Consider the following 16,420-nt stretch of genomic DNA (forward strand, 5'->3'; position numbering starts at 1 on the left):
AACTACAGTTACCTAATTCTTCTACAGCCTATTCACAATAAACAAACCCTATGCTGTAGTTTGAATACTTCTGTACTGTTGCTGTTAATTACATTATAACAAGAATGAAACTAGCTAGATAAACCAATCTCACAAACTCCAAACTCATAGTCATCTTGAGACAATATATCAGAGTTAACCATACCTTTGAACTCTTATGCCCTTATGCTGTTTGTCCTAATCATCGATGGGAGTGATGGTCTAGCTTGGTTTTATATAAATTTGTTTGCTGAAGGACAACTCACTCTACATTATGTTATGTCTGATTTATAAGACCCCATCAAGACAAAAACCGGCAATGACCTCTGACCTGTGTTCCCGGTGGTCACGATGTTCACGATGGTCCCTAGGATGGTGCTGTGGAGGTGTGGCTGGTTTGTGTGCTGCTGGCTGGTGGTGTTCTCGTGCTTGTGGTGGAGGAGGAAGAGGGCGTTGAGGAGGAGGTTGCTCTTGGCCGAGCAATCGAGATGGAAGAGCCGGTCTTGCCGGAGGACCGGGTTCAGGGATTTCTTCCTTATCCTTCTTTCCGCCGTTTCGCTGGTGTTCCTGATGATGGCGTTAAAAATTCAGTACAGTGACGAATTACACTACTTCTCTACCTATCCATATCCTTATGCAGCTCTATGGTTCATGAACAAACTCCAGTGGTTCAAAAACAATCTCATTCACATCCCATAAGATTCTTCTAGACAAAAACCCAATAGCACTGAGGGTGATTATGTTCTGTTGACATTTGTGAAAGATAACTCAGCACTCACCTAGGGCATCATCCATTAAGGTTTAATTCTGACTACCCCACTGGTTTACTAATTAAATTCCTTGCTAAAACTTCCTGATTCCCTTGAAGTATGCAAGAACAAACCCATACATGCATACATACACACATGAATACATACACATACACACAAGAAGCTTACCTGGATTTGCATGAAATTCCGTCTAAGAGTATCACCCGCAGGAGCCTGAATGATGGAAGAGGGTTCACCAGCTTGTGTTGTCTCTTCTTCCTCATTGTCTGAGCCACTGTAGCTGAAGGTCTCTTGTCTGTCTGCTGTTAGTGGGCAAGTGACATTTTGTGCACATTAATACGAGGGAAACAAAATCTACTATAAAATCACAGCCAAAATACAGTTTCCATTTACGGGGAAAAGTCATGAGCTGCCAACCTCTTGTGATACAGAATACAATCAGATAAAATGACAAGAGTATTTCATAATGACTGTAACATCTGGAGTTCAAAACCAGCCTAACATAGTCTTTTGGAACCTATGATTACTGTGTGGCTATGGTCTTAAACATCAGAGTTGTGCTTACTTAAACCCGTGAACTTGGGTTAGGTTAGGTTAGGTTTCCAAAACATTATTGTGTCAACTTTGACCTTAACACTAGGTATGGACCAAAAAGAAATCACTTTAGGCAAGATCATAATACAGTATAATTTAAAATCTCCAACCACTTTTGATCACCTCAGCAGCTACTACAAATAGCAGCACTTGATTTCTCTTGCTTGTTGTTATCCAAGTCACGATGACCAGAGTGTAAGGAGCTAAGGAGATGTACTGAAGAAGTTATGAAGGATGACCATAAACAGAAGACTAGACAAGACTATTCAATAATATAAATCTTGGTCAGTGTCACTCTGGTTCAAGGGGTTATGTTTAATGACCACTGGTTAATGAAGGATGTGAGGGATGATATGGCAGCTACACCAAAAGATCAACATTACAGTAAGTTAATCCATTATTAAATTGTTTTTTTATTACAATACTTGAATGTGGTCGAGAGGAGAATGATGGTAGTGATAACATATGTTTAAGACTTTGGACACACGAGGTCAAAACGTGGACTTTATTCAAATTCATAAAAAACTTGTTGAGTTACGTATCTCTCTCCTTCACTGGGTGGAATACTATCACCAAATAACCTGATCAAAAAATATGCTAATGATTCTTTTATAAGACTATAATATAATATTTATGATTTTAAAATTACTGTTTTACCTTTTTGCTTGTGCTTCTTGCATCTGTCTATGTGATCCTTTAGTTGAATTCGTACTTGTCGTTCTGTAGGCTGGTCCCGAATAAATGGATGTTTCAAGAGTTGGTCTGTATACGTTCTCTGTGGACCAAAAAACAATGTACTGTATCAGTTATTATTTATGGGACAAACACTCATCAATGTTTTCATATACCCATTTCCCTTTCCATCTTTCCATTTTCACTCAGCTGTAAATCCAAAAATGACTGTACTATCTATGGAAAGTTCTACATCAGTCGTAGAGAAAACAAGCCATCCTAAACAGACAGAGATGGATGGATAAAGTGTTAACTTAATTATGGTGAGGAACGGTTAATATGAAGAGCCATGACCTAGTACACAAACAGAAGTCCTTTACCTGATGATAATCTTTGACCAGGACGCTGTCAATGAAGGAGTGGAACTTCTTACTCCACTTTTTACCATTCTTGAAACGTGGGGGAGGGTTACGAGGGATTAGGAACAGAGCACGCATGGGGTGCATATCACACAGTGGAGGTTGGGATTCTGCCATTTCTAAAGCTGTAATACCTGTAACAGAAGACGAACCGTAAGTTTAAATTTCACCAATGCTTCCTACAGACACACACTCTTTCTAACTGAACACACACACACTCTGCTACTCATTATTAGATCACCATACTGTAATGTGTCCTTAAAACTTTTGGTAAATTACTATCTATGTTCTAAGAAAAATAAAAAAAGAGGATTTAAACTGCAATAAAACTTGGTTCATTTCAAAACAATAAGATATTTTAAAAGAGAAAAAGTTAGCCAATGGATTGTGTTATGTTGTTATTCTACACATAATATTCCAGCACACACTTAGACCACTGCAATTGTAAACATTATAAATTAAGGTAACTTCACAATCTAAAAACATATATCAGCAGGATTGGGTCATTGCAAGTGAGAGTTTGAAATTAAATTACTTTCACAGCGTTTACCGATACTAAGAATCCTTGGCCATGGTTCGTGACAAAAACTTGACCATGCTTCGTGACAGAACATGACGTGCCTTACCTAAACTCCACAGGTCACTACGGTTGTCATACGTAGCTTCAGGGTTTTCATCACAGGCAATAACTTCAGGGGCCATCCAATATGGAGTACCAATAAATGTATTCCGTCTTCCTATAGTCCTGTCCAATTGGGCACTAACACCAAAATCAACTGCAAAGAAACAATAAAATGATGAAGTGTGGACAATGGCAGGAAAACAATGATGATTATGACGATGAAGATAAAGTTTTTATTCTCTCGTTTCACTTAAAAAAAAACGGATACAAAAATCAATTATGCAAGAGACACTAATTCAAGTTACCTAATGTGAACAAATTGAAATTGTAGCAAGAATGTGTGTTTTTAGACTGTGTGGACAGTATTGAAAGCTGCCAAAAGAAGAGTGCAGTCCGTGACCTAACAGTGGCAGGTGGTTGGGGGACATTACTGAAGGTTAAGGTAAAGTCATTAAAGGAGACAGTGAAACTTATATTTAACGGCCTATATGGAGATGAAAGTCTATTATGTCGAGGTTTCACTATATTCCTTCACTACTTGTGTTGAGAGTTTGGTGAATTAAATTTATACCACATGCCTGGGTGAGTTACTTCGTAAAGCAATACAGAAGGTTAATGAATGGTAGGAATGTAAAGGTACAGTATACTTGAGAAGTTACATAAAAGTTGGAGGTACCGTTTTGTAAGTCTGTAAGATAAACTCCGATTCCTAAGTGTGAGTAACAGCTTGGAGGCTCAGGATTCACTGTTAACATACTGCCCATGATTGTACATACTGCCCATGACTGTACATACTGCCCATTACTGTACATACTGCCCATGACTGTACATAATACCCATAACTGTACATACTACCCATGACTGCTGAGGATGTGAATAAAATAGTGTGGATATAATTTTCTACTTCTTGTCTTGCCCCTTTCCCATCACTTTCTACACTCGTCTTTCACTACATTATCCACAATTACTTCCCATCACTGAGATTCCGTACAAAACAAGTGAAAGAGTGACCATCTCCCACGTGTAAATCCCTCGAGTATTCATGCAGGCACAACATCATCTCTTGACAGTTCCTTAATATAGATATATTTTCCAAACAGAACAACAGAACACTGACATAAGAGCCGAGCTGAGCCTCCCTCATGACCTATAGTAACAAGTCACAATTCCATTTATGTCTTGTTGTCCATTATTAGTTTCTTGGTTTTTCAATTGTGTGTGTGATGACAGCTGAAGGGTGAACAACATGAAAAAGAGAAGGGATTATACCAGACAGTGAACTCTCTACAGTAGTGATAAAGACTTTCTACAATCACGAAAAAAAAAAACAGAATTCACAGTTGTTAAAATAAATTAGAAACACGAATTCTAATTACACAAGACACATGTAGGTATATTATGTATTGTGTATATCCTGTATTTGTTACCTGGTCATACACATTACATACATAGAAATGAATATAGTGATTTTAGGAGACTATGGGTGTACATAATACACTCCAATGTTAAGTTGTTGTTCATTCACCTGTGCCAAATTCAAAAATGTTTATTACACTTTTGTAAGATGATATGACACAGATGAACGAATAAAGCTAAGGAATATACTGAACTTTCATTATTATTTAGTGAAGAAAGGGAGTAATTTCTCTACCATATGAGGTTTGTGATTTACATTTCAATACAGACATGCCAGTCAGGTGGTGGAATACAACACTTACCGGGTACTACAGTATTCACGTTAATCCTTACTGTTTATCTTTATGTACATGTAAATATGTTGTTTTATATTTGAGTTATAAGCAATGCAATGGTGCTTTTTTTTTATCACAGTACCATCAGTTTATGTTAAGGACAGATAGAATGACAGCTTACAACTACACTGTGCTGTACAATAATTAAGATCCTCATTTATCATGTTTAATTAAGACCATTTATCATGTAAGTGTTTGATAATTAACATATCTTACACACACACACTAACTACCCGTAAAGTGGAGTCAAGTGGGAGTCTATTTACTTATTTTTTTTTAATCAAGAGAAAACTAACACCTTCAGGAGTTCAAATGACCGTCAGAATTGTACTCATCATCAGCTCTTATGCTTCTATATGACGAACACACAGGGAGAACAGTCTGGCTTCAACACCTACAAATAACAGTACAGTATATTACAGAAGCTGAGGCACCACTACACTACACAACACTACACTACACTACACTATACTACACACTACACTACTGTATCCCTCTCTGTCAACTTTAACTCGTGGACAACTTACCTAATTTAACTTCTGCATTATCTGTGAGGAGTACATTTTGGCCTTTTATGTCCCTATGGATGACTTTACTTGCATGTAGATGAGACAGACCACGAAGGATCTCCCGGGAAATGTATGCAATCCATTCTTCTTTTAAACTCTGGCCCTTGGTGGCTGTGAAAATAATGAGAAATATGATAAAACACAAACCAGGAAATAACACACAAGAGTGGGAAAAAAAGGTGAACACATTATCATTACACATTAAAGATTATATAGCTACTGTAGTAATAAATGTAATACCTGTACAGTACAGTACTATAATAATTACAGCACATAGCAATAAAATTCAAGGACGACAATTATCATATCCACTCTTGTTGTGCTACACTGTACATGGGGTAAACAAGAGACAAATACTATGCACTAAAACACCTCACATCGTCTTGTTGCTAAATACAGAGTGTCTCAGAAAAAAAATGCATACACACCCCACCCCCGCCTTACAGATTTCCATGGGTAGTGCATGACTGCTTACATTACAACAGGAACATTGTCCTCACTTGATGTGCGAGGTCACCCACGAGCGAAGGACAATGTCGCCGTTGTAATACGGGCATTCAAGCGATCGCTACAAATATCTGTAAGGCAGTGAGTATACATTCTTCTTTATTTTTCTATTTCTTTTATTTTTTTGAGACAGTCTGGATAATGGCAAATAAAAACACAAAATACACTGGGGAATATAATACCACCTAGCTCCTGCCTTGAATATAGTACACTAACTTCTATGTTTTGCACCTGACTCCCTTGGGTCATTGCCCCACTTCTATGATGGATATTGTACCCCATGATCCACCTCACATAACAGCAGGAGAGGATTAATGAAACAGAAGATACCAAAAGAGAGAGAAGATAAAAAGAGTTCATGAGAAAAAAAGAAAAGATAAAGGTGTGCATGAGAAAGGAGAGAGAATGAATGCAGTGGTGATGAAAGATGAGGCGAGCAAGTGGCTAAGAACATAAATAACACCGCCAGGGTTAAGCTTACATTTGACGAGGTCGGTGACAGAACCTGCCCCACAATATTCCATCACCAGCCACAGCTGATCATCTTTCCCAGGAGGGGATTTCTTGATGAAGGCACCATAGTATGTAGCGATGTTGCGGTGGTGAGAGAACTGAAACAAAACGGCAATGTGAGTATTATGTCAAGCAACGTGAAATAGAGTAGTGGGGAATATTTGAATAAGACGAGTACTGTAGCCTATATATGTACAATATTTTGAAGATTTTATGATTATATGTAGTACACTCACCAACAAAAGTCCTCTAGTCTCGCCTGTGAAACCTAAACAGGTCTCTCTGGATTCACGAGGATATAAATGAGACGACGGGATTTTTACTAGCAAGTGTACAGTACTGTCATAATTTTTGCGGAGACATGTAGCTAATAACTAGACCAAAATAACATGTCGTGGGAACCAAGCCCTTGTATTGCACCTCAAGTTAAGACAAATTCCATCTTTACTCCAGGTAAATAACAAATCTGATGTAAATTTTTTTTTTTCCAGAAGGCTTCCAATGGCATGTAACAATACTATATATAACAACAAAGTGAGGAATACATATTGGTCTCAGGATGACTTTCATAATATCAACTTGTAAAATATACACAATACCCCTATAAAAGTTTTGGGCTAAACCTGAACTAGACACCGGTTGTGACTGGGCCTCGGGGGCCTGGACTGGGCCACCGGTGGCCTGGGCTGGGTTTCCGGGGGCCTGGGCTGAACCTCTCGAGGGGGCCTGGGCTGGAGCCTCGGTGGCCTGGATTGAGCCTCGGGGGGCCTGGGCTGGGCCGCCGGGGAACTCTGCGCACCCCAGACCTCGAGGGGCCTGCACTTGCCCCCTGACCTCGGGGGCCTGGACGGCTGGGCCAGCGGGGGCCTGGAGGCTGGCCTGGAGCCTCGGGGGCCTGGGCTAGACCTCGGGGGCCTGGGCTAGACCTCGGGGGCCTGGGCTAGACCTCGGGGGCCTGGGCTAGACCGCGGGGGCCTGGGCTAGACCTCGGTGGCCTGAGCTAAATCTCGATGGTCTCAGTCATTGTTTACCCACTCCTCACCTTTTTAAGGACGTTTATCTCCAGTTTGATTTCTTCCTCTTCGTCCTGGAAAGAGAAAATTTAAACCATTAGTGACAAAAGTTTTTAACATTATTGACGGTCATTGGTAATGTTGAACACGTCCATGTTGTGGAAATTATGGCCGAATGAACGATGCATTATTACCATGCACACACACACACACACGACTAAAGCTTTAAAATACTGTTAGTAGTGTTTGAAGCCCCCCCCCCTCTCATTTAACTCCCTTTCCACCCTTGTATACATAATGGACTATTCCCTTGCAGGTGTACCCAGAGAGTCTATGGCAGTCTTTAAAATCCACGTGTCTGTCTGGTTAAATTGAAACATATTGAATAAAAAACAAAAAAGTTAAGATTTACAAGAGAGATCTATGTATATATATATCTCTCTAAACCCCCCCCCCCCCAACACCTAATTTTTTATATATATATATATTTTTATCAGTATTTTAGGGGGTGTAAGGGGCAGGGGATGAGGGGATAAGGGATGAGGGGGTTGGGAGGAGGGTAGGGGGAGGGATGAGGGAGTTATATGTTTTTAAAGTTCAGGGATTGGTAGATTCGCTGCTTCTACCCACCACCACACCCCACCCACCCACCCCACACACCCCACCCACACACACACACGGATATCTGCACTGTCTATCTGTATTGTGAACTTTTAATGAATATCTATCTACCTATCTATCTACAATACCAATAATCTATCCATTTAATCAATCCATCCATCCATCCATCTAAGCCCCCGTCAGCCTCAGCAATCACTCCCACGGTGGACAAGGACGTCGGGTTCCTCACTAACACCAAGACCAGGATCTCTCTCTCTCTCTCTCTCTCTCTCTCTCTCTCTCTCACGACTCAGCATTTTTAAACGGTGGACCGGACCAACACAATGGACCATATTCTACCTGGTGAGGGAGAGAAGAAAAACACCACGATCACGAGACAGCACACACACACCTCAAGTATCCACACACGTACAACGAGATGGTGTTTGGCATTTCCAGGGTCAGTCTCTCTCTCTCTCTCTCTCTCTCTCTCTCTCAATGAATCTTGTATATTATCACCTTTAAATCGCTATTTTTCTTTCGTGTATCTTTTAATCCACACACACACACACACACACACACACACACACACACACACACACACACACACACACACACACACACACACACACACACACACTTCGTCAAAAACAATAATAATAAGATACAGGTGAAGGTGTACAGGTATTATGCAAACTCTCCATTAGTGAGGGCAGGTGAGAGCTGCACACACGCTTGTTATGAATACATCTGTACTGTTATTTCTTCAGGGCCAGCGGCGGGCGAGCTTCCCACGCTCCCACCACGCCTCCGTCAGCACCGCCACCCACACCACCATCGTCAGCGCTGCCACCCACCAACCACCGTCAGCGCCGCCACCCACACCACGCCTCCGTCAGCACCGCCAACCACACCACCACCGTCAGCGCCGCCACACCACCACCGTCAGCGCCGCCACACCACCACCGTCAGCGCCGCCACCCACACCACCACCGTCAGCGCCGCCACCCACCACCACCGTCAGCGCCGCCACCCACACCACCACCGTCAGCGCCGCCTTCATGGACTGTCGGTATATGGGAGTACTCTCTCTCTCTCTCTCTCTCTCTCTCTCTCTCTCTCTCTCTCTCTCTCTCTCTCTCTCTCTCATACTTCAACAATGACATAATAAAGAGAATGATTTAAATGGCAGCAAAAGATCACCGGAAGACGAGAGAGAGAGAGAGAGAGAGATGATGACGTTAGGTTAGGTTAGGTTAGGTTAGGTTAGGTTAGGTTAGGTTGCCTTACCTCTGTGACGTCCATAACCTTGATGGCGGCCAGCTGACCCGTCTTGGTGTGTCGTCCCTGTTGAGAGAAACAAACAAACATATTAGCCTTGTTTACTTGTTTTACTTATCACTATACGAGTAAAAACAAACAAACAAACACATTAGTCATTCCTCGTCTTGTTTACTTGTCACTATGGAACAAAAACAAACAAACAAACAAACACATTAGTCATTCCTCGTCTTGTTTACTTGTCACTATGGAAGAGAAAAACAAACAAACAAACACATTAGTCATTCCTCGTCTTGTTTACTTGTCACTATGGAACAAAAACAAACAAACAAACAAACACATTAGTCATTCCTCGTCTTGTTTACTTGTCACTATGGAAGAGAAAAACAAACAAACATCATTACTCATCTCTTGCCTTGTTTACTTGTTTATCTACCACAACATTTCCCCACCGTCTTCTGGCCCCACACGATGGCACTGTACACACACACACACGCACACACACACACACACGCACACGCACACACACACACACACACACACACACGGGGTCTGGGTGCCAACTGACCTTCCGACCGGCAGTGCCACCTAATATTGGAACTGTTTGACCTTCTGACCCTAACCTAAACACGTTAAGATTAGGCACCCCAGCAAGGAGGAGGGGGGGGGGGCCAAGGAGGGGGTGTGTGGGAGGGGGAGTGGGGGGAAGAGAGGGAGGGTGGGGGTGATAAGGTGTCGTGAGGGCGTGGGCGAAGTCATCTCCCTCCTTCAGGATGTTTGCCATTATCTCCCCTCAATCTCTCCTTACCTCTCTCTCTCTCTCTCTCTCACCCACCCATAGACAACAAACTAAATTGGAAACCACACGTCAGTGAAGTTGTCAAATACTCCAGTTTCCGTCTCCACCTCCTCCGCCGACTCAAGTCCCTCGGAGTTCCTGCACCCGAGCTCCTCAGTGTTTACACAACATTCATACTTCCCAAGCTCACCTATGCCTCCCCCACCTGGTCTTCCTCCCTAAATGCCACACAACGTAAACACCTAGAAAAAGTTCAAAAGAGGGCATGCAAGATTATTCTCTCCCCTTCCTACTCCACATATCAAGAAGCGCTCAACACACTGACCCTTTCGACTCTCACTGACCATCACCACGACCTCATCTGCAAATTTGGTAAGAAGCTTCTACACCATCCTCGACACCGGCTCCTACTACCACCTGAGATCCCTAGCCCGAGAATTGCTGTTCGACACCACAACCGCATCCAGCCCATTGTGCACGAACTGATCGCTATAAGAACAGCCCAGTCCCAACCATTGTAAATATTATCAATAACTTGTAATAAACCAGTGTATTCACTCCCAGTAAATACTACTTCTTGCACTGTCACTATGTTGAAATGCACTGTAGTTTGAGCTTTTCCCCACCTAGTTATTATATATCTTATTTGTATCACTTATGTTACTTGTATATTATTTGTAATTCGAAACCCATTCCCCAAATATGTAATTGTATATTTTCAGCCTTCTGACTGCCAAGCTCTTTCAATAAACAGTTAATTATTATTATTATTATTATTATTATTATTATTATTATTATTATTATTATTACACACACACACCCATACACATGCACGCACACACACACCAACGAGTTACGCATCTGTGGTTCACCTGGGGAAGAGAGAGAGAGAGAGAGCCAACAGGACATTCCAGCATTACCTGCCCTATCTAATGAGGCCCACACCTTCCTAGCACACCACAGTACTATCCCCAACTACTGTCAACAAGAGCAGTGTGTTGTGTTGACTGTGCGAACAAAAACAAAACAATAACAAGAGATTAAAATGACAGTAATAATAATAATAATAATAATAATAATAATAATAATAATAATAATAATAATAATAATAACACATCCTTTTCCTCCCTCTCCTTCTCCCCCTCTTTCTCTCCTCCTCCTGCCGCTAACCCCCCTCTTCCTCCCGCCGCTCCCCCCTCTTCCTCCCGCCGCTCCCCCCTCTTCCTGCACAGCCTCGCGCCACCAAGACAGGCACTGTGTGATAGGGGAACACCGTGGAAGACAAGGTAGATAAAACAAGTGATAAGCTGAAGGCCAGATAACAGCTGATGACGTGCACCGAGAGAGGAGAGAGAGACTGTGAGAAGGAGGGAGAGAGAGACACTGTGAGAAGGAAGGGAGGGAGAGAAGGAGGGAGAGAGAGAGAGACACTGTGAGAAGGAGGGAGAGGGGGAGAGAGAGACTGTGGGGAGAAAAAAAGAAAGGGGGAGGAGAGGGAGACGGGGTGAGGAGGAGACAGAAGGGTCAGGAAATAGGAAATGAAAGTGTAGAGAGAAGTTACCACACGACCGGGAGTCCACTACAACTGACTCACTCGCTCTCAAGGACTGGCCTACACCTGACTGACTGACTGACTCATTCACTCACCTCACCTTACCTCACCATCACCTAATTCATCCACCTAACCTCACCCACCTACATCCACCTAACCTCACCCACTGGTTATTATGATACAGGTACAGGTCACGATTCAGTTACAGGTACAGGTCACGATATAGTTACAGGTACAGGTCAAGGTACAGTTACAGGTCAAGGTACAGTTACAGGTCACGATACAGTTACAGGTAGAGGTCAAGATACAGTTACAGGTAGAGGTCACGATACAGTTACAGGTCACGATACAGTTACAGGTCAGGTCTGGATGCCTCTGCCCCTTCCTATCTTCCGTTCTGGAGTTATGTGAAGGATATGAGGAAACTAATGAAGGCTGTTGTGTGACCTTTGTGATGTAGACGTTTTGTATAAGTTTAAGGCCAATACGCTGTAGTTGTGTGGGAGGGGGTATACAGCACACGTATACATAGTTATTTACGGGCAGGTATACATGGATGCTCTTGAATTATAAACAAACTTCCGAATTACGATAACCATCCGAATTATGAAAATCTTTCTGGATTACGAAAATTTCCACAAGAAATAATGGAAAGCATCGTGTGTAGGTAGTCTCTCTCTCTCTCTCTCTCTCTCTCTCTCTCTCTCTCTCTCTCTCTCTCTCTCTCTCTCTCTCTCAGTGCAGGTTTTCTCGACCTTGATGAGTTAGGGAGGGAGGGAGGGAGGGTCCTGAAGAGCTCTGACCCACAACAAAAGGCTTCATCTAACCTAACCTACCTCCACCTAACTTAACTCCCTTCCCAATAAATCAGAGTTTCTCATCAACCTTAGCTCCGGTACGCGCCAGTTCTAACAGAGCCTGGGTGGGTTAGGTTAGGTATGCCAGTACTGAATAGAACATCAAGTCCCAAGACATCAGTTCAAACACAGCCTTAGTCCTAATGGGTCCTTATGTTAACAGACCCCACTTCTAACAGGCCCTAAATATACAGTATGTACCCTTCTACCGTCTGTACAGCCCTCCATTGTCTGTACACCCGTCTACAGACTGCAGGGCTCCGTACCGACACACCCAGCAGTGCGGGGCTGTGTAAAGTGACTGGACAGGTACCTACCCTGCCAGGGGGCCAGACTCACCTGTGTGTGTGTGTGAACCACCACTCACACGACCCCTTATACTGGTGTAGTGTAGCCGTCTGGCCATCACTGAGAGAGAGAGAGAGAGAGAGAGAGAGAGAGAGAGAGAGAGAAAGAGAGAAAGAAAAGAGAGAGAGAGAAAGAAAGAGAGAGAGAGAGAAAGAGAGAGAGAGAGAGAGAGAGAGAGAGAGAGAGAGAGAGAGAGAGAGAGAGAGAGAGAGAGAGAGAGAGAGAGAGAGAGAGACTCCATAACACCTGTACCAGCAATCACTCAACAACAAAAAGACAAAACAACACCACACACAATACACACGAGGCCCACCACACCTTCCCCGTCCGTCTGTCTATCCATCTATCTGTCCGTCCGTCCGCCGTCCGTCTGTCTGTCTGTCTGTCTGTCTATCCGTCCGTCTGTCTGTCTATCCGTCAATCTATCCATCCGTCTGTCTGTCTGTCTATCCGTCCGTCTGTCTGTCTATCCGTCAATCTATCCATCCGTCTGTTCGTCTGTCTATCCGTCCGTCCGTCTGTCTATCCATCTATCTATCTGTCCGTCCTTCCGTCCGTCTGTCTGTCTGTCTGTCTATCCGTCCGTCCGTCTGTCTATCCGTCCATCTGTCAGTCTATCCGTCAATCTATCCATCCGTCCGTCTGTCTGTCTGTCTATCCGTCCGTCTGTCTGTCTGCCTATCCGTCTATCTCTCCGTCCATCTGTCAGTCTATCCGTCAATCTATCCATCCGTCCGTCTGTCTCTCAGTACACTTCCCACATGTCTCCTGATCCTCCCAGACTCAAGTACAGTAAACCCTCCCAATACCGGACTAATTGCGGCAAGTCCTGTCCATCATTGGGAGGAGTCTGTTAATGAGAATATCCACTATTGAGAAGTCCGCTATTGAGAGGAAAGGGGGGGGGTTTACTGTACTGTATTTATTACTTTATGAGAAGTATAGTGTGTACAAGTGGACAGTTTACGGACACACACACAGACAGACAGACACACACACACACACACACACAGACAGACAGACAGACAGACAGACACACACAGACAGACAGACAGACACACACACACACACACACAGACAGACAGACAGACAGACAGACAGACACACACAGACAGGCAGAGAGACAGACAGAGAGATAGACGGACACACACACAGACAGGCAGAGAGACAGACACACACACAGACAGACAGAGAGATAGACAGACACCAGGGCCACAGGTGGAGGGGAGGAAGAGCCAGCTTTAACCATACGACAACCTGTATTGACCCAAGACGGTGCAGTAAAGGAGGCAGCCTCTTGTATGGTGCTCACCTGGCCTCCTGTAAACCTCCAGACCGGCCTCCACTACCTCCAGCTCTGGTCTACTGTACCTACAGACCGAACCTACTGTATCTCCAACCTCGGCCTCCACTACCTCCAACCCGGTATCCTCTACCTCCAACCCGGCCTCCACTACCTCCAACCCGCCCTCTCCCTCCCTCCAGTCCGGCCTCCACTAGCTCCAACCCGGCCTCCACTACCTCCAACCCGGCCTCCTCCTCCAGTCCGGCCTCCACTCAGCTCCAACCCGCCCTCTCATCCCTCCAGACCGGCCTCCACTACCTCCAGCTCTGGGTCTACTGTACCTACAGACCGACCTACTGCATTCCCTCCAACCCGGCCTCCACTGCCTCCAACTCCGCCCCTCTCCTCCCTCCTCCAGTCCGGCCTCCACTACCTCCAACCCGGTATCCTCTACCTCCAACCCGGCCTCCACTACTCCCTCCAAGAACCCGCCCTCTCCTCCCTCCAGTCCGGCCTCCACTACCTCCAACCCGGTATCCTCTACCTCCAGTCCGGCCTCCACTACCTCCAACCCGGGATCCTCTACCTCCAGTCCGGCCTCCACTACCTCCAACCCGGTATCCTCTACCTCCAGTCCGGCCTCCACTACCTCCAACTCGACCTTCCTCCCTCCAACCCGCTCCTACCCTCCCTCCAACTCGACCTTCCCTCCCTCCAACCCGGCCTCTATTACCTTCAGCCCTCCTCCACCAACTCAATATTCTCACTTGCCCTCCCCCCCCTCTTCCTTACTCACTTGACCTACGACACAGAGATGACCTGATCTGATCTAATACCACCCACCCTCAGTTAAGGTAAAAATAAGCTCGGTGTATGGGTGGTGCTAATCTTCATGTGTCGGTTTAATTAACATGATATACTGTGTAAATATGATGATGATGATGATGATGATGATGATGATGATGATGATGATGACAAAACCAAGTTAGTACGGTATCTATTCATCAAGTCACCACTCCCAATTCATCATCTTTGTCAGTGGACACAGTGTCATAAGTGGCTGGCTGGCTGGCTCACACGCTAGCTATGTCCGGGGCAGTGAGGGTGGGGGAGGGGGGGTTACTCTGTGTGGAGGGGAGGGGGAGGAAGGAACATCCAAGGACCTAGACTACTACCATTACTACTACTACTAACTACTACTACACCCTCCACTACCACCACTACTACTACTACTACTACTACCACCACCACCACCAGTACTACTATCACCATCATTACCTCCACTACTGCTTCTACCACCACTACTACACTACTACCACACAGTACTACATCACCATCATTACCCACTACTGCTTCTACCACCACTACTGCCCACCACCCCAGAGCCCCTGACTCACAGCGACTTATCAGTAACAGATAAACACAATAGGTCGTCTACAGCACAAAACCCTCAGAACCCGGTTAGTAGGATCCCAGAACCCGGCTAGTAGAACCCTCAGAACCCGGTGTAAACCTCAGAACCCGGCTGTAGGATTCCGACCGGCTAGTGATCCCCAGAACTAGTAGGATCCCAGAACCCGGCTAGATCCCCAGAACCGGCTAGTAGGATCCCCAGAACCCGGCTAGTAGGATCCCCAGAACCCGGCTAGTAGAAACTCAGAACCCGTAGGCACCCCAGAACCCGGCTAGTATGATTCTCAGAACCCGCTAGTGATCCCCAGAACCCGTTGATCCCAGAACGGCTAGATCCCCAGAACCCGGTTATAGATCCCAGAACCCTAGAGATCCCAGAACCCGGCATAGAACCCCAGAACCGGTAGTAGCACCTCAGAACCCGGCTAGTATGATTCTCAGAACCCGGCTAGTAGGATCCCCAGAACCCGGTTAGTAGGATCCCCAGAACCCGGTGGATCCCAGAACCCGGCTATAGATCCCAGAACCCGGCTAGTAAAACCTCAGAACCCGGGTAGTAGCACCCTCAGAACCCGGCTATAAAACCTCAGAACCCGGGTAGTAGCACCCCAGAACCCGGCTAGTAGAACCCCAGAACCCGGCTAGTAGGGCCCCTCGCCTCCCTGCTGGTGTACCTGTAACGGCGGGAAGTCATGAGGCTCTGTCAGCTGACGTCATAGGTCATTCGGAGGGAGGGGGGAAGAAGGAAGGAAAAGGGGTGGGGGGGAGGAGAATCAGCTGATAGGTAAACACTGGCATCAGCTGTTGTGATGTTTACCCAACTTCTCTCCAGACTGG

At 44.9% G+C, this 16,420-nt stretch overlaps 1 protein-coding gene across 14 annotated transcripts in view; it reads right to left on the reverse strand.

Annotated features, from left to right (window-relative positions):
- The window catches only part of LOC121875834 (serine/threonine-protein kinase mig-15-like), a 102,801-nt gene that overhangs the window by 31,533 nt on the left and 54,848 nt on the right, over positions 1–16,420 (reverse strand). For all 14 annotated transcript variants that reach the window (XM_042380536.1, XM_042380543.1, XM_042380540.1 and 11 more), the window contains exons 3-11: positions 9,339–9,395; positions 7,478–7,522; positions 6,404–6,533; positions 5,374–5,526; positions 3,100–3,249; positions 2,435–2,607; positions 2,040–2,157; positions 957–1,090; positions 350–585 (exon numbers count right to left, since the gene is read on the reverse strand). In XM_042380536.1, coding sequence (XP_042236470.1) covers positions 350–585; positions 957–1,090; positions 2,040–2,157; positions 2,435–2,607; positions 3,100–3,249; positions 5,374–5,526; positions 6,404–6,533; positions 7,478–7,522; positions 9,339–9,395 — 1,196 coding nt within the window. The remainder of the gene's footprint in view (positions 1–349; positions 586–956; positions 1,091–2,039; positions 2,158–2,434; positions 2,608–3,099; positions 3,250–5,373; positions 5,527–6,403; positions 6,534–7,477; positions 7,523–9,338; positions 9,396–16,420) is intronic.

The sequence above is a fragment of the Homarus americanus genome, unplaced genomic scaffold, assembly GCF_018991925.1.
Source record: "Homarus americanus isolate GMGI-L3 unplaced genomic scaffold, GMGI_Hamer_2.0 scaffold10188, whole genome shotgun sequence".
Taxonomy (NCBI): domain Eukaryota; kingdom Metazoa; phylum Arthropoda; class Malacostraca; order Decapoda; family Nephropidae; genus Homarus; species Homarus americanus.